The sequence below is a fragment of the Acomys minous genome (genome assembly GCF_964271855.1).
Source record: "Acomys minous genome assembly, chromosome: 18".
NCBI lineage: Eukaryota > Metazoa > Chordata > Mammalia > Rodentia > Muridae > Acomys > Acomys minous.
This window is the reverse complement of record NC_140501.1, coordinates 59,448,667-59,471,871: the sequence shown is the minus strand read 5'-3', so window position 1 is coordinate 59,471,871 and position 23,205 is coordinate 59,448,667. Positions and strand designations below refer to the sequence as shown.

The following is a 23,205-nucleotide window of genomic DNA, read 5'->3' as shown; positions in this document are numbered from 1 at the left end:
TGCTGCAGAAACATGTGGGAGATTTGCTTCTCTGTGAAAAGTCTCAGTGACAAGATCCACAAGATGCTTGTAAGGCACTCATAACGTACTTTGAGGCAGAATTTTTCTGTGAGAAAATGAAAAGATAGACACGGTTGTAAAGCTTTATTTTAATGAGAAGAACGCTAGTGTGCCAGGATGACCGCTGGAGATAGGCTTGCTGCTCTTTGTTATCCTCCTTTGCATCATTTAAAATTTCGTGAATGTTTGCTGGCTTGAAAAAGGGACTTGTAGGATCTGGCGTGATGGCTCAGGGGCTAATAGGGCCTCTTGCTCTTCCAGAGGACCCAAGGTTGGTTCCCAGCATTCACAGGAGGAGGCTCACAACCACTTGTAGCTCCCCCTGAGGGGATCCAACAGCTCCTGCCTCCTCAAGCACCTGCACACATGTGTACATAGTCACATACACGTGCAACTAGGACTGAAACAAATATAAAAATGATATATACCCTAAAGCTGACAAGCTTGCTTTTATGTAAAACTAATGAGGTTCTCACTAGTCGGAGTCTTAGGATAATAAATAGGAACTCGTGTTTCAGCTGATGTCAACCACTGTATGCATGAAGGGGAACTTTTGCTCTGAACTTCACGCAGAGTGCTTGTCTTTTTTTTTTTTTTTTAAATTAACACTGCACTTCGGGATTAGCAAATCCAAATGGTTTGTTTCTGATGTTATATAAGTAGCTACAGTGGAAACTCATGCAGACGAATGACCATCAATCATGTACAGGTTCAGAAATGCCAGAAATACCATTCCAACTGCTTCCAAAACTGAGCCCAAGGCAGGTGGCAAGGCTACGCCATCACACTCAACCAGAGCAGAGTCCCAGTGTGTCTGAGCTCCACGGTGGCATCTAATGGAATAAAGGAGTCAGTGGGTGTAGAAAATGTGGTGCACACAGCAGGCCTTCGATAAATGGCTGATATCCTTGTGTGTGTGTGTGTGTGTGTGTGTGTGTGTGTGTGTGTGTGTGCACGTGCGCCATTTTTGCTTTTGGTCAGAGGTAGTTATAAAAATATATAATAATATATTGTTGCTGCTCCCCCCCCCCCCCCCCGAGGAGCACATTCTCAGGGCTTTTTGGGTCAAAGCAAAGAAGAGGGTAAAAACAGAAGATAACTGCAAAAAATCAAAGGCTCCTGGTGTCTGGGGGATTAGACCTGAGTGTGGTTTAAAAGGACTTCTCAGGGACAGCTGTCCCTGACCACCATCTTTCATTGTGTGGCCACTGTCTGCACCACAGCATCAGCACCATAGAGATCTCCTCACCTCTTGCACAGGTCTGCTGTGATGTTATTTACCCCAGAGCAGATTCCCAAAGGGCCTGGACTACTGCTGGGATTTAGAGAACTATTTAGGATGATGATTAAATACCACGTGGATAAGTACTGAGTTGAACATAAGGTAGATGATCATTATAGGCCAAGCTGATCTAGAATATTAGAATTTTAAATAAGCGCCATATTCCTGCAAGCAGATTTTAGTAGCAAACTGAAAAGAGACAATTTAGAGCTATGTGATTAAGTTTGGGTACTAAAAAGTGTAGCTCCAAGATAGTTTTTGCATAGGAAAAGGCATTTTGTCTCACTTCCCTTTTCTTTCTCTGTCCCTCCCTCGCTTCTTCCCTTCCTTCCTTTACCTCTCTTTCTTTCAGACAGGATCTTACTATGTAGCCAAGGTTACCCTAGAATTTAGGATTGGCATTAGTTACTTTTCTATTGTTGTGATAAAATACCTTGAGCAAAGCTACGTACAGATAGGGGTTTATTGGGCTTACAGTCCCAGAGGGTCAGAGTCCATGAGGGCAGAGCCAAAGCTTGGTGGCAAAAGCAGGAGGCTGAGGCTCACATCTTTAACAGCCAGCACAAAGCGGGTAGAGCACACACTTGAAATGACAAGTGTCTTTAAATTCTCAAAACCTCCTTACAGGGACACACTTCTTCCAACAAGGTTATATTTCCTGAACCTCCCAAATAGCACCATCAGTTAGGGACCAAGTGTTCAAATGTGGGTGGCAGCATCTCACCAAACCATGACAGGATCCTCTTACCTTTGCCTCCTCTTATTGCTGCAATATTTATATTTTGGCTTAAATATAACCAGCAACATTCTACATTTCGGAGAAAAGCCGGCTACATTCACTGATTCCTCTTTTATTCGTCTTGGCTGCTTCTTTTTAAAGTATTATGCAAATTTAGGTATAAAAATGACACTATGGGATGCATATATTCAGTTATGAGGTTACTATAGTGAACACACTAATATATTTATCTGACACAATTAGCCATTTGAAATATCTGTTTGCAAGAACAGCTAAAGTCGATTTATTTCGCATGAATCCCATAAAGACTGTTTGGTCATTCTGAGTTCATGCAACAAGAAAATGCACACTCTGTAGATGATACATTGAAATCACTGATAAGAGATACAACATGGGAGTAGGTTCCTGCCTTTGAAGAACCTAGATCGGGTTTGGGGGAAGTTAGGGTTTAAAGTGAAATCGTGATAATAATCAGATGATTGTTTTCATCGCCTTGCGCCCAACTTTCACTCTTTCTGACCCCAACATGTGGCGAGTTGGTCTAATTAAAGTCAGGTGGCGATTACTCCCACAGAAAGACCTTAGAGGAGGGCAAAGCGCTCAACTGTCTCCCGTGGTGGTTTTTTTTTCAGCCAAAAGAGGGCGCGCAAGAGCCCAGACTGGGAACTCCGGAGAATTTTGGGGGGCCTTCATCTATTTTTCCCTGTTCTGAAAGACCTGGAATTTTATTTTTCAGTTTAGCACTTGGAACGGGCTCCCAAAGTCGTGTTTTAACAGCGTATGGTTTAGGTTTAATAATTTGTTGAAGACGGAAAAAAAAAACCCATAAATCAGCGACTGATGCTAGAGAAAAGGGCTTTGGTTCCAGCCTGTCAAACATGTGCAACCAGCAATGCTGCCTCTTCGGTCTAAAGGACAGAGGGCCGAATCAGCAGGGGCAGCGCTAAGCCGTTTCTGTGAGTCACAGTGTGAACAAGAACCAGAATGCTATGGAAGCAGTTGGTGAACTGGGAGAGGGGCAGCCGGAGGCTTTTTCATTCTTTCTTCCACTGTCGTTGCAGCTTTTTCCTAAGTTTGAAATTATGTGTCAGAAGGAAAGAAAGAAAGAAAGAAAGAAAGACAGACAAGAAAAAATCCTCATTTGCTTTGGTCAGTCAGACCCAGCCTGGTTTTACTATTTGGTAAAGTTGGAGCTCTTGGACCCACTTCTTGGGGGCAGGAAGCAGTAGTGAAAATAACTCGGCAGGGGTCTGTAATTGACTGAAAAGTGGAACACAATTACATTGATGAAGGGGGTATTGTTAGCATATTGCCCCATTCTGCCTAGCAACCTATGATGTCATTACCTACCTGCCATTGGGTGTGCCCTTGCCCATATAAATGGACAAATCCATCTTCTCTCTCTCTCTCTCTCTCTCTCTCTCTCTCTCTCTCTCTCTCTCTCTCTCTCTTCCCATGCTCCCTGCTCTCCCATGCTCATATAATAAACTTCACCATATCAAATCTGTTGTGTGGCGCATAGTTCATATCTTATTTGTCATATTTAAAAGGTATAAGGATTGGTGTGCATGGATTATCATAATTCAAGTTTTCTTTACCCTGGGACTCTCAGTGTCTCCCCTGATTGGAAGACATGGCAATTAATGACAACTATGTTTCCACAGAGAGGTGATTCTCACTTGCAAACTGTGGAAAGCTGAAGAGAAGTGTTTAAGAAGAGCCTCCTGCCTTAGAGCACTTGCTGCTGTTCATGTGACACCACTATGACGTCAGCCTGTGTCGTACATAGCACTCTGCCTCCTGCACTGGAGCTCAGCAATTGCAGAGAGGCAGAATCTAAGCTAACACTCTGATTGGCCTTTTCTTTGCATTTGAGGTAGAGTCTCACCGTGTTGCCCAGGCTGGCCTCTTAACCAGGCTCAAGCAGCCTCCTGAGTAGCTACAGGAACTATAGGTGCACGCCACCACACCTAACTTACATTTGGATTTTAAAGTAAATCAAGGTCAGAGCTCCTGTTACACCTCCAGGTCTATAGCCAGGACCTATCCTAATGAGTAAAACAGAAGTGAGTTCTGTGCTGTGGAACTGGTTACTCATTTTTAAAAGATACTTTTTTGTTTTGTTTTGCTTTGTTTTTGAGACATTGTTTCTTTGTGTAGCCTTGGCTGTCCTGGACCCGCTTTGTAGACCAGGCTGGCCTCGAAGTCACAGCGATCTGCCTGTTTCTGCCTCCCTGAGGCCTGGGATAAAAGCGTGCGCCACCACGCCCATCTTAAAATATTTTTTTTAAGTCTAATTTTTTCTTCTTTCTATCAAGCTGCACACGGATTCACCCCGCCCCCGTGCTCCCTCTCCCCACCCCCGCTCTGGCTCTCCTGGACTCAAAGTCTAGACTGGGCGCTGGGATTACAGGAGTGTGCAACCACTGCACAGTGGATAGTATTGTACTGTGGAGATCTGGGACTGGGCCGTGGTTGGTTCTCCGGGTTTGTTTTGCTTTACATTCTCTATGTGTTTTGTCCTTAGCACCTTCATCCATTTGCCCCTGTTCAGGGTTGAGTGCTCAGGTGTCTCTGAACCGGTAATAGGGAGTTAGGAACTTAGACGTTCGATTTCAACTTTTTCTTTCCTGTGGTTTCAACACTAAATGGCATGATGGCTGTACTCAGTCTAGCCGGCAAGATTTCTCCGCGTGGAGAGACAGAGGTTTTGCTGCAGTCCATAAATATGACCATTTATCGGCACCAACATATTTATGTCCTGCACGTTCAGTGCTCACTTAAAACTGTCCACTTTGCTTGACCCGGTCTATAAATGTAAATTGCTTATGTCGGAAAGTGACTCTGGATGACTTTTGAGTGTGTGTTGGAATTCTATGATTTCTACAGGCGAACTAGCGCTCTGACAGGAAGTACTAGGCCCTATGGCCCCCAGGCAGATGGCTACCCTTTCTTTCTCCTTTTCTGCCTGCTTTCAGAAGCACTAAATGGCAGCGCTCTGGTGATCCTCAGAGACAGAACAGTTGCCTGGCACTCTCAGGTCCTGTTTCTTCCTTCCTTCCTTCTTTCTTTCTTTGTTTGTTTTGTTTTCTTTTTTCGTTCCTATGTGAACCAAAAATAGTAATAAAACAATAAACATGCATGCATTGCCAAAGCTTCCACTAAAATACCGTTGGATGTATGTGACAAAGGTCACAGTTTGTCTTATATAAAATGTTTGTTGGCTTGAGAAAGTTTGCAAACTTGCTCAATGTCCTAAGCATAAACGAGCCATAGTTACTAAGTTACCTACACATTCTCGTGATGGATTTGTTGGTGTGGTCCAAGGGATACCAATGAGAAATCCTGAGCATGTAATGAGTCTGGTCCTATCAACTGCATAAGATCACCCAGCACTGGCAAGGTAAGGCTTGGTTAATTTTCTTTTTCTCTACAGGCTGGGGACCAAACCTCACACATCAGACAAGCTGCACCAAGCTGCACCTCCAGACCACTCCTTAATCTCACACCCCATGAGTTTCTTTGTGCACAGTGATAATTATCTCAGTCTATCTTTTCCTGATTTCCATTTTCCCCTAATGCTTTCTTTGTGATCTCTTGTTTCCAGCAAAAATTGACCCACATTTAGGAATAATATAACTAAAGATAAATATATCTATATATGCATATGCATCAAAGATACATATTTGCAAAGATATATTTACAAATATATATATATAGCTTTATATCAAAGATGTATATTTACATTAAATATATATGTGTTTGTACATGTGTGTGCCTTATATGATCAACCTTCTATGTACCAAAGAGAAAACCGGTGATGGAAAGTAAGACGCCAGTGACTTATTTCCTGTTGAGGCATCGTCTCATCTGGGCAACATTAGAAGACACCCCGTTGCAAACGAATAGGGTAAAGGAATCCTAGCATTGCTTGTGTCACAGCTACTTGTGTGACATTTTGCATGGATTAGAAATTTCTTTTTAACTTATTAGGAAGTTCTAGAAACTTCCTATTGTTAAAACTACAACAACAACAACAACAACAACAAGCCTCCCAAAGCTCACTTAATGGACGGATTACAAGAGCCACTATAACGACGTCAAGGACCTAGGCGCATGCCCAGTGTGCCAGGTGCCCAATCAGTGTAGTTATTGGCTGAGTGGAGCTGTAGTCTGCTCAAGTATATTTTCTAACATAAGAACATTAAAAAAAAAAAAACCCTTCCTTCTAATTAGGTACTGAAAGCAAGCGTGTTGGAGACTCTCCAGGTAACTGCTATATAACGTAAGAATTCACGCTACAAGGCAAGACACGCCTTGGACGCTATAAAGCTGTAAAAGGTCTGAAATTCGAAGGCGTCTTCCTTAAGGTGCTATTGCAGGGCTCTTGTCTCCCGGAGATGGGCGTCAAGAACTGTTTCCTGCTCCTTACAGAACCATAGCACACAGAAAAGTCTCTTCTACATTTTCAGAGGAGGCGCCTGCCTCTCCCACACCCTTTTCTCCCCCCTGTCCCAGGGAATAGACTCCTGGAACCAGTGCATGCTGGGTCAGTGCTCTACCAATGAGCTACAGCCTCAGCCCCAGGCTAGCCGTGGATAACTATGTAAGAGCTCTTTACACAAACAAGGTTTCATTCAATTGTTTCCTGAGGCCGACTTCTTGCAAAAGCCAAAGTAAATCACCGACTAATCCAAAAAGTACAAAACTGAGGTTGAGGCTCTAAAACAGAGGGGCGGGGTGGAAATGGTAGTGTGTTTGGACAGAGCTAATCTCTCTCACTCTGAGGCGGCGCGAATCCCACCACCAACTTTCTGCCGCCGCAGGCAGCACAATGGCTCTTTTATCTGGTCAGGAAGCTTTGATACAGGAAATTATTATTTATATCAAATCTAAACACCCATAATAAGGGGGACTTTTCTTCTTCCTCCCCTTTCCCCGCCCCCCTTCCCCTCTTCTTTGACATGGTCACAAGAAAAAAAAAAACATTATTTAACAATTTTGTTATTTACAATGTTGTTAATTAGAAATCCCAAGAAGACTATTGTCCAAGAGACTGCCTTCTGCATTATTTCAATAAAGACAATGAACTTGTCTTTGTGCAATGCAGTTTCTCATCCTGGATGTGAGACCTTCGATTCACGCTACTTGGTGATTTTAGACATTTCTTCATTTCTCCATGCTGGGACTAGGCCCACCTCACCCAGAAATCGCTCTCTGTTGTGGAAGTCCTGTCTTAGTGCAGGCAAGGGGTTCTCTAACACCCGGCGAATGGGGCTTCCCGGTGTGGTACTAGTTTCAGCAACGCCTCTTGCAGGGCGGGGCTTGTGCTCACAGCCATAATAACAGCCATATCAGGCCCCGGGCAGCCAAAGGCAGAACACAGCGGCCGTTCTTTCACCTAGAGCTGCTGACAGCAGTCTGTAGAGTGCTTGGCTCTTCTCTTTTACTGGGTAACATTGAGGGGACAGTCCCTGTGGAGAATAGAGAAAGGATGGAGTGAGTGAAGGCCTAAAGGAATGTGCACTGTTGAGATTGGAGGCGGGAGGGGAGGGAGGAATCCAGTGAGGCTCAGAGGGGTGTTAAACCATCCTCTGGTCCGAGTGCGAGTGTTGGCAGTGTGTAGTGGTGCCTCCCCCGGAAGTTTAAGGCCTGAGGACTGCTCCCGGATAGACCCTGCGCCCATTGGGATTAGCTAAACCTGCTTCCCTGACCCAGCTGTACACTATAACCACCGTCTCCTTGTTTACCTGAATGTAGTGTCCCACCTCCTTGTTCAGCTGTGTGCAATAACCCCGCCTCTCTGTTCAACTGCATACAGGAGACTCACACAGCTTCTGGGTACCTGGGGTTTCTCCATCAGAGAGCCCAGGCCAGGTGACCCCAGACTTTTCTGTTCCTGGACCCACACTAAACAAGGCAAATTCCTTTTCCTCATGGTCTTTCATTTGCAAATGTCTCTCATCTGTTGTTAAAAAAAAAAAAGAAAAGAAAAGAAAAAAAAAGAAAAAAAAAAAAAAAGAAAAGAAAGAAGAAGAAAAAAGAGAGTGTGGCTTGTCACCCACAATCCTTCCCCGAGCCTTGGTGAGCCACTTGAAGTTAAAGTTGGAGACCTTATAATTTTTATACCATCATACTTTCAGCTTTAAATCTGTGGACATGGAAACTCTGTACAGTAGTCCCCCACCTTATCAGTCTAGTTAACTGAGGGTCAACCACAATCTGAAAATATTAAGTGGAAAATTCCAGAAACAGCTCCCATTTTAAGTTGCGCGCATGCACTTCTGAGTAAAATGATAAAAATCTTACGCTGCCCCACTGTGTGCCGGCCAGAACTGGGATCATCATCTGTCTGACAGATTCGTATGGTACTCTCTGCAAGACCATCACTCGTTGCACACTTACCTTGGCTGTTAGGCTGATCACTATGACATCGCTGAGCTACATTCAAGTGAGTGTTCTCTCATTTAGTAATGGCCCGATGCATAAGAGTGGGGGTTCTGGCAGCTTTGATAAACTGTATCTATTTTTTAAATTTAAATGTATTTATTTGGGGGCTAGAGAGATGGCTCAGAGGTTAAGAGCACTACATGCTCTTCCAAAGGTCCTGAGTTCAATCCCCAGCAACTACATGGTGGCTCACAACCATCTATAGTGAGATCTGGTGCCCTCTTCTGGTCTGTAGGTATGCATGCATGCAGAGCACTATATACATAATAAATAAATCTTAAAAAGAAAGGAAAGGAAATGTAAATCAACACAATTGTTTACATTTGAGTTTGTATTGGATAACACAAATATTTGAGCTTAAGAGACCATTTAGTGAAACAAATGTGAAATTGTCACTATTGCTCTTGTTCATGTAAAAAGACAGGGACAGTGTGAATAAACATGAAATTGTTCTCCCTCAACAGACTGCTGCTGCATGTGTGGAAGGCAAGAACCCTCTGGTCTTGCTAAAACTCACAGAAAAGCTTGGTGGAGCTTGCAGCTAGCTTTTCACTTCCAGCTAACTGAAATACGATTACCTCCATATGATTCATATCAACTCCAGGTAGCGAAGTTATGACTAGACATAATTAGTTAATTAGCTTTGCAGGGCTGGCAATCAGTCCCAGGATTTGTACTTGCTAGGCAAGTGCTCTCCTGGAGCTACAGCCCATTCCTAGTCGTTTCTTTAAATCTATGATCTTCATCAGGTACTAATGAAATGCCAGAAATTTCTTTCCTTTCTTTCTTTCTTTCTTTCTTTCTTTCTTTCTTTCTTTCTTTCTCTCTTTCTTTCTTTCTCTCTTTCTTAAGTGTTAATTCTCTCTTGTTAGTCAATTAGAAAACTAGACACTCCTCCGTCCAAGGAGGTGCTAATTTAATCCTCTTCCTCATCATCCAGGTCCAAGCACAACCCTGGCCCTTCTTGGCGGTCTTCCTCTTCACACGGCCTGGTCAGCCACCGCCATTAAGGACAACAGAGAGAGAAATCAGTGTGCTTCTGCGAGTCCAGACGGACAACGAAGGATGCGATGCTCACCACCTGCTTTCAGACCCCGATATGACGCTCACAATACGCAGGCATGGTGAATAGCTTTGGCCAGGCCCAGTTTAAAGACCCGGGTCTGCAGCTGTTTCTCAAAAAAAAAAAAAAAATCCTCCATCAGAAGGCCCAGGATGCAATGAAGCTTCATCTTGCTCTCATCCAGCACCCCAATGTGAACAAGTCTTCTCAGCAGAGCACTGGCATTAGAAAGATACCACGGGTCCTTTCTGTGCCGCATCAGCAGCTCCCAGAAGCCCTTGCGGATCTTGGTCAGGGTAAATTTGGTCCTCCACACCTCAGGTTTGTTCCGGGGCCCATATTCCTGGATCAGCTTCCCTTCCTGGTCGATAAGTGATTTCTCGAAGTGTCTCTGTAGGGTCACATAGGTTTTGTGACCTTCTTGCAACCCGCATGCTGCTTTTTTCCAGGCCCGCTATGCCTACAAACTCACACCTGTAACAGAGATCAGAACTTTCTTGTTTTGTTTTGTTTGTTTTTTTTTATAATTAGAGATCTGAAGTGATTTTACTTTTACTTCCTTCCCTTTAAGCCAATCATGAAATTTCACAGTGATTTCTGGGGTGGAGCAGAAGGAAGGCGCCATTCAGAATGACCGAGGCCGTGGTCTGGTTGGCCTGAGGAGTTGAAGCAGGGGAGGTTTCAATGGGGGAAGCTGCAGGAGCACGGACTGCCCGGCTGGCAGTTAGGTGATGTCCTGAGAGCCAGAGAGCTGGGATGCAATGTCCTCAGCTGCCTCTAGCTCTCGAAGCTCAATCAGGCTGTCACCGGCTGTGGCCAGTGAGTTGGCGATCAGTTCAGCTGCCTTGGAGTCGCCGTCAGCAGAGATAATGGCTGCCTTCCTGTTGCTGCTCAGCCTTTTCCACCACAAATCTGGCCCTCTCCGCTTCCTGTTGAGTCACCTGTTTGGCTTTTACCGCTTCTGTGAACTCCTTCTGAAGATCAGATGTGTCAAGGACACCGTCATCCAGGATGAGCTCAAATGTCGCCGCTCTGTGAAGTCATCGCTCACTAGCCTGGAGACCAGCTCTCTCTGGGTAATCAATTCTCCAGCATCAAAGCGAGCCTCCACCGACTTGAGGATCTCTGTGGTGATAGATGGCAGCACCCGCTCATCATAGGCGCTCATCATAGTCCTCCCCGATGCTGGTGTAGATACAGTTCTGCAGATCTTGGCTGCCGGTGAGGACTGGCACATTCCGTGGTCGAGAGCGGCAGTCAAAGATAACTGGTTTCTGTACCCAAGGGATGAGAAAGTGAGCCCCTTCCCCTACCACAATGTCCTGTACTCCACGGAATTGGTCAAAGATGACAGCTCTGTGCCCAGCATCCATGTTATACAAGACAGAGTTCACCATACCTCCTGTAACTGCTAATGCCAGGCTGAAATTTCCGATGGACTCAAATACCTTGGCAGCCATGATTGCTTCTGTTGCATCCACTCACACCTCCTACTGTGAAACCGAGATCTCCTGAGAGATCTTTAGTCTATTCCTGGAGTCCCCAGTGAGAGCTGGAGTGCGTTGTCGATGTAAAGGCACAGGAATTTATTGAGCCAACGAAACGGGGTCTGCCAAGCTCTTTCTAGCTGGAGACCCCGGGGAGCAGAAGCATAGGCTTTTTATACCCTTTACAGAAGCAGAACGTAGCAGAGAAATTTGATTGGTTAATAGACTAGCATCGGGACTTCCTTAGTTGGGGAGAGGTAAGTACAATTTTGGGGTAGTGAAAATTTTTAACACAAGCTGTAACACAAACGACCTGTCCTTGAGTCAAGCTGGGCTCTGCAAGGTTTTTCTTGTCCTGTCACACACATAGTGATCTGATATTGCTGTCTGTCTTTGGTTCAAGCTGGACCCTACACAAGTTGGCTGTCCTTGAGTCAAGCTGGACCCTCCAGAATTTACCTGCTTTGGCCTTAATGGGGGCCCTTAAGGGAGGAGGGCTGGTTCCTTCACTTTTACTCTGACCTCCATATGAGTTCTGTTTTTTTAATCAGCTATTTTATTCATATAAATGCATATGTATATGTGCACACTGAAAGGAAAAATAACCTGTGAATGTTCTATAGAACTCAGGTTTTTAAAGAGAGAGATCACACTTCTGTATGTTTGTAATTGTCTTGGTCAGTCTGCCTGATATCTAGTTTCAATTATAATAAATTGTTATTGTTACTAACTACTCTCATGCTATGATAACTAGCTTCAGTTTTTTAGAAGAGAATAGTAGAGTAGGTTAGGCAGTATGTTAAGGATAGTGATCAAATTTCCTCTGGAAAGAGAAAGCCATCTTAATCCCTCTTGGTAGGCTCCACAATAGAAAAGAAATCAATAAGTTATTTTTATAAAATTTCCATATGACATACATACTCACAAATTGACACTGTACATTGCTGCTTATAGAACACCATCCTTGTATTATTTTTACTTGTTTGGTTATGTTTCAGTACAACTTCTCTATTAACTCAGCAACTTAAGGGTCTCTGCTTGAATTTATGACCAATCATCCTGATTATGACCAATTGTCTGATCACAGATGCTAAGCAGGGTTGGGTCTCGTTAGCATGTGGGTTGGAGATGACCCACCCGGCTTGAGGAAATGGCCAAGGTGTCTGGCTTCGATGCGTTTATGAAGTGAATGGTTCCTTGGTGTTGATTTTTTGTTGTTGTTGTTCATTTCTTAGCCTATAGAAGGTTGGTGTTTGGCACATTTAGAATATGTCCTTTCAGGACTGGAGTGGAGCTCAGTGGCAGAGCATTTGCTTCTCACACACAAGCCCTGGACTCCATGCAAGGGCAGTACTCGGTTTGCCGGCACAGGCACAAACGCTAGAGTTTTCTCTGTGACCATCTCTGGGGTGAGTGGAAGGCCAATTCTCAGTGTCTGAGGTGAGGGGTTGCATTACCGGCTCTATAAGTAGTTTAACCTAAAATGTCTTTGCCTTAGGTAAAATTGCTTTGTGTTCTGTAGCTGTAGTTGTCACAGGCGGTGCTCCATTACATACGCAAAGGAACAGAGCCCAGCAGCAGGCATCGGTTCCTTCTTGAGGGGCTGGGTCTAGAATTCACATGGTCTGACTCCCGGCAGGGAAAGGCGCGGTAGTTCCTTTAAAAATACTCACCGCTACTTTAATAGCATCACCACCTGCTCAGCTGCTTCAAGAGTGAAGCTATCAGCTTCTCCTCAGAATCTCTGGCGTCTGGACTCTTGCCTTCTTCCTGGCTGCAGCTGTCTAAGCCGAGGTCAAATGTGGCACAGAGGCACCTTTCTGTCAGACTTTGACAATCGCCACACTTAAGGATAGAGGAAAAAAAGGGACATAGATCATTTGGACAGTGACCACGTCATTGATGTCCTCTGACCTCTTTACTCTGTCGTGCACTGGCACCAGATCAGGCCAGGCACACAGATCAGATGGTATTTGTGTTCTTCGTTGCCCTGAAGGCTGGAAGCAGAGGAAGACAAGTCTATCAGAGTGACGATTGAGTCGTCTGTAACACGGAAAGTAATTAGTAATTATCCTTTGGAGGGTTGTCCGGAGTAACTCAGAATGTTGGATGTCGACGATAACGCTCTAAACTCTTACCTTCCACTATCCTTGGCTTTAATTGTGCTTCCAAGGTGTGGCTGACTTAAAACGTGATTTCCCACACTTCTGTTATGTTCACTCGCACCGCTGCCTGGCCACCGCCACACCTTTGGTGTGTGTAGGGCTGTGGGTGTACCCTGGCGTCCCAAGGCGGAGGGAAAGCCCGCTCAACACGCATGCGCGCAGGGGAGCCGCCAGCCCCTCTTAAGAGGGGAATCCTGCGCGCAGCTTGGCAGTCGGAGCTGGCCGGTGGCTCTGCCAGGCGAGCGTGGGGTAGCCGCTTGCTCCTCTGCTCCCGTAGCCCGAGGGACTGAAACTTCCGTGGGCGGCTCCCACCGCAGCGTAGTGCTTGGGGCGCACCAGCGACGGGGGAGAGGGAGACCGGACGCGAGCTTCAGCAGGAGTCGGGGCGGGCAGCCCGCTGGCCCCGCGCCCAGCAGCAGCCGCGGCCGCCGCCAGCCGGGCGGGCTCCGGGACTGCAGGGGAGGTGCGGACACTCGCAGCGTCCCGAACGGTGGCCAGAGCCATGAGGACCGAGCACGGAGCTGGCGGAGGCAGAGCGCAGGCGGCCGCTGCACTTGCCGCCGGGAGCTCTGCATGCACTGCCCTTCTCCTTCGCTGCTTCTCCCCCCGGAGGTGAATACAAGGGAAAGCGCACCCTCCCTCGCTGGACCCCAACGCTGAAGCGCTCCAGCCGCGCGGCCTGGCTCCTGGTCGGTAGCGGGGCTGTTCCCTGGGGCATGCACAAGGAAAGTCGGATCGCAAGCCAAGACTCCAGGATCGTTCCTTCTGTGGTGCTCCAGTGAAGGCCGAGCCTAGCGGGGACCGGGTCACTTGCTAGGTGGGATGACTTAGACCCTAACTCTGCAGCCTGGGCTTCGAGACAGAGGGGAGTGGCTCTCACGGAAAGCTTCTGGGGTCGCCGAGTCATAACTTCTTGGGGGAGATCTGGTGTCCTCTAGACACATCACCGGTGCCCAGGGCAGTGCCATGTGGGGCGGACGCTGCTTCCCTTCCACCTCTTCCGGGCACCGCGCGTCGCTGCTACAGCTGCTGCTGGCCGGGCTGCTGGCGGCGGGGGCGCGGGCCAGCGGCGAGTACTGCCACGGCTGGCTGGACGCGCAGGGCGTCTGGCGCATCGGCTTCCAGTGCCCTGAGCGCTTCGACGGCGGCGACGCCACCATCTGCTGTGGCAGCTGCGCGCTGCGCTACTGCTGCTCCAGCGCAGAAGCGCGCTTGGACCAGGGCGGCTGCGACAACGACCGCCAGCAAGGTGTAGGTGAGCCCGGCCGGACAGACCGAGAAGGCCCAGACAGCTCGGCAGGTAGGGTACAACAACAACCGGGCGCAAACCGGGAGGGCGGTTGCTTTGCCTGGGCAGCAACGACCTGGAAGCCTGGAGATTTTAGAAAAGACCAGAGAGCAGGAGAAGCCTGCATTTTTCTCTTTTTCCTTACTCATTAAGTTTGTGTGAAGTGGGACAAAAACTCGGGACAAAACACGTTGCTTCTGTTCACGGTCTTTGCCTTTTCTTCCCTTCTCTGTGTCACCAGTTTCTATTTGGGCTTCATTTTGGGAGGGGGGTATACCCAAGGAAGTGGCAAGGGTGCTCCCCTCTGGAGAAGGCCTGTCTTCAAAGGGCTCTCTTCCAACAGTTCTCAGAAGGAAGGCAGGTCTGGGGAGTAGGGAGCCGGCTTCCCGTGGGTGACACCGGTTGGTGTCCCTGGGATGCAGTCTCTTCCGGAGGAGCCAGTGCACAGCTCCCTGTGCCCACCTCTAGGAATCTGGATTGCTCTCCTTAGGCAGACATGATAGACGGGACATTGGAACAGCGCCCAACTTGACTCATTGAGGAAAGCCAGCCTTTGACAATAAGCCTGTCAAATAATTTAGTAGATTGCATTTCCTCAAAGAAGAGGCTCGCAAATTGTGTGTGTGTGTGTGTGTGTGTGTGTGTGTGTGTGTGTGTGTGTGTGTGTGTAAGTGCTACAAACTCATAAGGCTTGTAGTTGCCTGCTCCTTGGCACAGGTGGTTTCTGGTTTGTGGAGCAGTCTCTTCCCCCCCGCGGTTTTTTGCAGTGGCATTTTCTCTTTGCCCGCAAGCGTTTTGTAAGTTTCCTACTACTCCTACTGTTCCACTGCCTTGAGTCTGAAGAGAGGAGAACTTAGGGGCATTCTCGAGAAGGTACCATCTGAACTCCAGCTCAGCCTTGCAGGGTGTGTGGTCTGGGAAGAAAGCCCGGAGAAATGAGCCAAATGGTTACAATAAGGTGTCTGTTAAGTTGGGCTTGTTAGCAATTTCTAAAACCTTGGGATGGCATTAGCCAAAGCTGGAGGGAGGCAGTGGCCTTCTTGTTCTGTCCTTGTTGGGCATGGGCGCCCTTCACGCTACTCCTAAGTCTTCCCTTTAAACCCCTGCTCCTCGCACAGCCCTTCTGCACGGAAGGACAAGGCACCCGATTAAGCCTGAGGGGGCCTCTAGCAGCTCTGCGTTCTTTACCCCTGTAGAGTTATTTACACTTCCAATTAAAAATCCTGGAAAGAGAAGAGTTATTTCTCCCCAAAACTCATTATGTGGATTGACTGGTTTCAGCTAGCTTTTAGTATCATATTGAGGGTAAAACTTACCTATGGGTTTTGTTGGTTTCTTTGTTTTTGTTTACCTCTTATAACATGCAGGGGGCTGGTATCTCGCTTTAGGGAATGAAATATTTGTAGTGTGTGTAGGAAAAGGTTTGGCTTTCACTGCTCCCGTCCTGGACTTGGCCTGCAGTGCTAGTGTAAGGAGAGCAGCGCAGCTGTGGGAGCCAGCTGGGCTGCAGATGCCAGCAAGCCTTCCGGTCGGCCAGCCGATGGGACCCAGAGCCTAACAGAAGTGGCTCTGCTTAGCAGTGTCCACTGCCTGGTTGTAAGTCATTGTTTCTGTGTGGTACCTGAGCAGTGCTGATTCCCAGAATGTAGTCTGCAAAGGCCTCAAGTTCAGTCCCCAACATCTCAAAATCACTCCGACCCTTGGCAAAAAAAAAAAAAAAAAGGGGGGGGGGTGGTTAGGAGCTGAGTCAGGAACACAACAGAAAATGCAACAGTTTCATGAATGTTGTAGAATTCCACAGAGGTGGCTGAGAGGCTCTTGGCAGGCTCCTCTTGCCTGTTTGTAGCCTCAGCAGGCTGTGGGATGGCTGGGCAGCAAGACTTACCAGCCGGTGTCCTTGCCATTCCTGTGGATCCCACAAATTAAAAAAATATTTATATTTCAATAAATAAGTCATATTAAAATATAATATATAATTAAAAATATATGTTAAGACAAAGTCTCACTTTGAAGGCCAGGCCAGTCAGGAACTCATTGTGTAGTCTAGGCTGGCCTTGAACTGAACGACAGTTTTCTTGTTTCGCCTTCCCAAGGGCTAAGGTTAAATCTCTGATCCACCATGCTAGGTTCTTGAAAAACAATAAAAAAAATAATAATAATTTTAAAATGAAGTTCGTTACTCTGCTGGCTTTACTAACAGGCTTTTATTGTTACCTTATGGTATGGTTTGTTTTTCAGCCAACACCTGTTGGCTCTCCCTCTTTCTCCTTCTTCCCTGATGCATCCTCGGCTTCCGATAACCTCCCTTCTAGGCTCCGTTTTTTATTAAGATGGGTGTTGTAGATGTGTGCACTTCTTTGCTATTTTACATGTATAGATATATTATATAAATAAAGGTGTATATGCATAGATATACTTTCATCAGCTGTGTATGGGGTGCGGTGTGCGTGTGGAGGTCAAAAGACAACTTAGAGGTCTCCTTTCACCGTGTGGGGTCTGAAGCTTGAACTCAGGCTCCGTGGCAAGAGCTTTTTTTCTGCTGAGCCATCTCCCTGGCCCAGAGTTTGCTTGCTTGTTTTTTCCCTGTTCCATGACATCCTATGTCTTACTTTCTATTTGGGAATGACAGTGGCTCAGAATCTGACCTAAGTTATTTGATTTTTACTCTTTTGCCTGTAAGAAAAGAAAGTTTTTAAAAAATAAAGGCAAAAAAAAAAAAAAAAATTAAAAAGTCACAGACTGTAAAACTTCTAGAAGAGAAAGAGCTTCGGAGAAGGATAAGCTCACTTCCATTTAGACCCCCGGCCGCCCGCTATGGAAGGCTTACGTTCGGCTAGATCAAGCCTGGACTTTGCCAACTTGGATATGGGCGGCTGATGTTGTATTAGGGGAATCAAAGTAGGGTTACAAAGTTTAGCTTCCAGGGGCCTTGCGACGCCTGCGGGGGCCTTGCCAGCTTTTCAGAGCACTTGGCCGTTGATAGTTGTATCTTGTGTACCTCTGACCTCTGACCAAGCTGACCCAGCCTTCGTCCTTCGCTTCTGAGTGGCGCTGTTGCACACCTGTCCCCAGCCACCGCTGATCACTGAGTCTGAATTGCGATGTTCTGATGTAAATCACAATGCCGCGTTTCTTCTCTCTGCAGTCCCGATCTACGTGCCCTTTCTCATCGTTGGCTCTGTGTTTGTCGCCTTCATCATCCTCGGGTCCCTCGTCGCAGCGTGCTGTTGCAGGTGTCTGAGGCCGAAGCAGGACCCTCAGCAGAGCAGAGCCCCAGGGGGCAACCGCCTGATGGAGACCATTCCCATGATCCCCAGTGCCAGTACTTCGCGGGGCTCGTCCTCTCGTCAGTCCAGCACGGCTGCCAGTTCCAGCTCCAGTGCGAATTCGGGGGCCCGGGCTCCCCCAACAAGATCACAGACCAACTGCTGCTTGCCCGAGGGAACTATGAACAATGTGTACGTCAATATGCCCACCAATTTCTCCGTACTGAACTGTCAGCAGGCCACCCAGATCGTACCCCACCAAGGGCAGTACCTGCATACCCCGTATGTGGGGTACGCGGTGCAGCACGACTCTGTGCCCATGACGCCAGTGCCCCCGTTCATGGATGGCCTGCAGCCCGGCTACAGACCAGTGCAGCCCCCCTTTGCCCACACTAACAGTGAGCAGAAGATGTACCCCGCGGTGACTGTATAGCCTGCAGGTCACCCGGTTAGACTCCTGTACGAGACTGCGCAAAACAGGGCAGACTCTCAACACCAGAAGTCTGCTCAAGTTGGTGGCTTGTTTTTTTTTTTTTGTTTTTTTTTTTTTCATCGTTGGTCTGCGTGATGACGTCACCTGGCCCTAGCCTGTAAGAGATCATCTGCAGAGCAGCGTTTCTGTGCGTTTGTTCTGACTCAAAATGGGAGACCATAGCCCCTGGAGTTGCCACATATGTCCTCAAGTATGTGACAAATGCTTGAGTCTCTTAAGTGCCCTTGAGTTGTGGCTGCCAGAGTCAGGGGTTGTATGATGCCATTGTTTCCTTTTGTTTCAGCTGCACAAGAGAATGCCTGTTTACCTCCCCTTTACCTGGGCTCTTTTTTTAATCAGTGTTCAAGGCTGAAAGGAGATGTAAATTATATAATTATTATGAAAAGAGGCCAGCTTGAACTCTGAGACTAGTCATCAACCTCAGTCTTCCGGAGGCACGTCTTAATTTCACTGTACAAGATAGAGTCTGTCTATTTTTATGCTTTGGGGCGGGGCTGTTTTGTGGGGGTGTTTTCATAACTGTGTGTAGAGAGCTTATGAAGTGATTTTTCTACGCGTTAAAGAGCTGGAAAGAAAATGTACGTATCTAATGACGATTTTCAGGATTCTGGGGGCAGAGTGGCATTGAATCTGTTCGCCCCTTTTCCACGGAGCCTTTTTCTTTCCCGGCTCTATAGTGGCACCTGTAACTTGATGCTTTTTTTTAAAAAAAAAATTGGAATTGGGAACTGTCACCTGCTGCTCTCCAAGTGACTTTTAACTTTGCCACGTGATATGGCCTGGTGCTTCGATCGGTTCTGCGGGGTGTCAGGATCCCCTTGTCTAAGTAGTCCCAAGGGCAGGAAGTTCTCAATGTGTGGATGAAGAGCAGTCAACAACGCAAGGAAATGTGCTGTGGAGATGCTCAGTCAGCCCTCATGGGTGCGTGGGATAGCCCTTAAACCTCAGACATGAACCACTCTGCAACCCTGAAAGGCTTTTTTCTACTCTTGTTTTCGGGATGGTTTGTTCTTCCAGCAGCCGGAGCTATGACATGCAGAGGAAAGCTCCTCAGGGAGAAGTGACATCCTGTCCTTTTTCTTCCCAGTCTTCAACAGCTGTCACCGCCAGTGTTTTAACTTATCAAGTTCAAGTGAATTTGTATGCTGATTACTTATGGGGAAAAATTTAAATATGTTGTAAGTAAAGTTTCAACTGCTAGCAAAGCCAAAATTTATTAAATAACTGTGAGGTTTGGTCTTTTATACACCCAACCCACAGCATCGTCCATCTAGTCTTCTGTCATCTGCCCATCGTCTCATGGTGACAGCAGTGTCTGTCCCGTCAGTGTTGGCAGTTGGTGTATCAACAGAGATAGGAATCAAAGATTTTTAATAACCAAAGCAGGAGAAAATCATTTTAAAGTTTTAATAAATATTTTATGGTGTGAATTCCTTGCGGGAATGTTTATTTTGTAAATGGCCATTGTTAATAAACATTACGCAGAATCGTAACTGCTGCGTTGGGAGGCTGTGAGCCTTGCTTACGGCAGTAGCTGGTACCTAGGAAGGTCAGGTGTATCTGTGGAAAACCTTGACACACAAAAGCCGTTTCCCCCCCCCCCCTCCCCTTTGAGGACTTCCTGTCCTCATGGTAATGTGAAGCTTAGGAGCGTGGATGGTATTTCACAAACACACAAGCAAGCCCGAGCTCCAACAGGCCTTATGTATGTACTTATTTAATATTACATCTCCTTAGTGTGTATATATATGCATGTATGTGTATGTAGAGGCACATGCATACAATGGGACAGCTATGGAGGCCAGAGGACAATTCGTGGGAGGTCAGTTCTCTCCTTACATCATGTGAGTCCCAAGGATTTAAACTCAAGTCAGTGCCAGGCATGGCAGCAAGCACCTTTATCCACTGAGCCATCTTGCCAACCTCAAACCTGATTCATAAATACCGAGATTTAAATTCCACGAAATTTCAGTGTCACAAAAGAATCCCTTCCCTTCCATGCCCTCTGCCCCCCAACCATCTCAAAGGGTAAAATCCAGTGTAAGCACCAACTCTACAAAACCACAAGCCAGTGTTGCCCAGTGAACCGCAGCTGGCCACTTCCTGATCCAACACCAGGCCCTTACTTGTTGCACGGTGACATCTGTGCATTTCTGAAGCAATGAATGGCGATGCTTGCTTATGAGACGGTCTGATTTCTTCACTTTTCTAGGTGGTGAAAACTTAAGTTCTGTTAAATGACACGGGAGTTTTCACCCAATGAAACCACTTAAGATGACGTCACTAAGAAGCAACTGCAGAGGTTTAGAGAGCTAGCTAGCAAAGTGGAGGTACAAAACATACCTAGTCCCAGAACACCTTTCTTGCTCTCTTGGGAATGTAAAAATTCCAAACTTCTATGATGTCATCTGCGTTCAGTTGAAACGTTTTTACAGTCTGCCTAAAAGAGACAGGGCTGTCATTTACTGATGGAAAGATAGCCACACGCTTTCTTCGGTGTTCAAGCTGGAGGCTTCCACTCGTGCCGATAGCAGGGTGTTCTCTAGATCTTAGGACAGAAAAAGCAGATCTTTGCAAGGGAGAAGAAACTAACCAGGAAGTGTGGGACCTCGCATGGTGCCTCGGGCTTGTAATCTCAGCACTTGGAAAGGCAGTGATGGGTGGAGGGGTGGGGGGTGAGGGGAATGGGGGGGAGGCTGCGGCGGGGGGGGGGGGACGGACGGGAAAGGACTGCCATGAGTTCAAAGTCAGCCTGGTTCAGAGTGACTTCGGTACAAGCGAGTGGGAGCTGGGCCTGGTGGCTCATTACTGTAGCCCCAGCGCTTAGGAGTCTAAGGCAGGACAGTTTGACTCCCAAGAAAAGCAAAATGAAACACCAGTGGAAACTCCACACCTACCATTTCTACTTCAGGGGAAAAGTAAAAATGTGTCAGTATCAGGCAGGCGGGTAGGCGGTGGGGGCGGCGGTAGTATAGCTTACCACCTCACCTGCCTACCTCGTGGGAGGCTTTGAGCTTCATCCCCAGCACCAAAATAATAATGACATCAGCATCCAGGGAGGCCAGCTCAGGAGACATGTGATTCACAGGTTTCCTCTGCAGTGTGCGCCTGCCTTTCTTACCCTCCATTTCCAAGGGAGTTCTTATGAGCTCCTTGTGCCCATGCCTTCAAGGTCATGGATTTTATTAGCCCAGCTCCGTGTTTTGCTGTAAATTAGGGTCTATGATGCCCTTAGAACAAAGTTTGTAACGACAAGCAAACCATATGCCCATAAATGCCCCGGACTTGGGGAGGGAGACTTGAGTGGTGCTCAAGGCCGAGGTCGATGCGCTCTCCCCTCAGGCAACCCCACTTTGAACCAGCATTTGAACCAGCCTTTGTTACGGTGCCAGACCTCCAGCACACAATTGCACAGGGATATCTTGAAGTGGCTTGGCCAACTGATAAATGGCGCGCGCGTGCGCGCGCACACACACACACACACACACACACACACACACACACACACACACACTTGACACTTGCTTGCAGTTGCATGAGCTTCCTAGATGCCAAGGAATCGTGACTCCTGTTAATTTAGGCTGATCAGTTGGAATGGTGACCCAAGTATGTGGGTTTTACTGTGACAGCCAGGGCAGACCTCTGTGTGTGGCTTTCAAATCAGATCCTGCTGGGATCCAGAAGGAGGGTGACCGTAGGCAGACAGAGAAACCAGACTGCCCTGTTGGTCATCTGGGCCAAAAACAAGCCTCCAAGTATCACTTACAGGAGTTCACTAAACTGAAGTTAAAAGTAATTAAAGAAAATTAATAATGTGTCTGCATTAATAGCTCATTGAAATTTCTGGAATTAAAAAAAATCTGGTCACTTCCTGCTTATGATTATTCCTCTTGTTTTTTTAATACTAGAACCCTCAAAGCTCCCCGAAGAGCTGCCCAGTACGGCAGGGGTAAAGATCTGAGCAGAAGGCTCTCAATGCCCTTAAACACATTAGGCACCTATGGGACTCTCCAGAGCATGCTAGCGCCCTGGCCCAGAGGGCTGGACAAGGCTGCTGCTGTGGGGCGCGGGGGGCGGGGATGATGACTTTGCACTGGGCTTTCACAGCCCTTCTCACGCTTAGAGGGGTTAGTTCAAGAACACAAGGAGGCTTGAAGAATCCCAGGAGCCCGTGTGTCCAGAGGACTGACAAGACGATGCCTTCCTGAGTGCCTACTGCCATCCAGCTCTGCTCTCCCCTGCTTCCCCATCCATAATGGGGTGACTGCCTGCAGGAAGTCTGATCCTGGAAGGGTGAGCAAGGCACGAGTGGTGGGATGGGAGACAGCTTCAGTGGGACAGCTCCTTTAATTAGGGGAGCCAGGGCCAAGGTGCTGGGAATGCCTTATTTGCATGAAGACAATTCCACATACTTTCTGGACATGATCTTATAAAGAGAGAGGAAGTTTAGCCTATAACCTGGCTGCCAGGCTATGTGAGTGCCTGAGGGGCGGCACAGGTGGGGGCCGTAAGGCTTATGTGTGCCAGGAGGGACCAGTCCTACTACTGCTGGTCTCAAGACAAGATTTTTGGAGTTTGGACACAGCTCAAACTTACTCTTGCTCCTCCTGCTTCCTGGTCACATGGCTGCTGGCCCCACGGCCTTTTAAGATGAATTTTAAGCGTAAAACTTGGATTTTAATGTCAGCCATCTTGACTTGTTGGTCATTCAGAAAAATCATACCTTAATGACATAGTTTTGATTCAAGAGACAAATAGCCCTAGGCTACTGTCAGTTGTAATTATAATATAAAATTGCTTCATGTGTGTATGTCTGTGTAAAGACTGGTGTCAGGATGTTTCGAGGAGAATGGACTGTGCATATGCAGGTAGCTCACAGCGGAGTGTGCAGTGCTCAGCTTGCTTGGACGCA

General features: G+C 47.1%; 1 protein-coding gene and 2 pseudogenes across 3 annotated transcripts; 1 reads left to right on the top strand and 2 right to left on the bottom strand.

Moving 5' to 3' along the window:
* Positions 1–9,384: 9,384 nt before the first annotated feature.
* LOC311589105 (small ribosomal subunit protein uS4-like) lies at positions 9,385–10,219 on the bottom strand (annotated as a pseudogene). Its single transcript has 2 exons — positions 10,145–10,219; positions 9,385–10,048 (listed from the first exon to the last, which is right to left on the bottom strand). The product of its transcript is annotated as a small ribosomal subunit protein uS4-like (transcript).
* Positions 10,070–12,709, bottom strand: LOC311589357 (prohibitin 1-like; annotated as a pseudogene). Its single transcript has one exon. The product of its transcript is annotated as a prohibitin 1-like (transcript).
* A 1,348-nt stretch (positions 12,710–14,057) lies between these two features.
* Positions 14,058–19,723, top strand: SHISA2 (shisa family member 2). Its single transcript, XM_084767892.1, has 2 exons — positions 14,058–14,546; positions 17,680–19,723. Exons 1-2 carry the CDS (start codon positions 14,213–14,215, stop codon positions 18,231–18,233), a joined length of 888 nt encoding a protein of 295 aa, XP_084624018.1. The 5' UTR covers positions 14,058–14,212; the 3' UTR covers positions 18,234–19,723.
* The last annotated feature ends 3,482 nt before the right edge of the window (positions 19,724–23,205 follow it).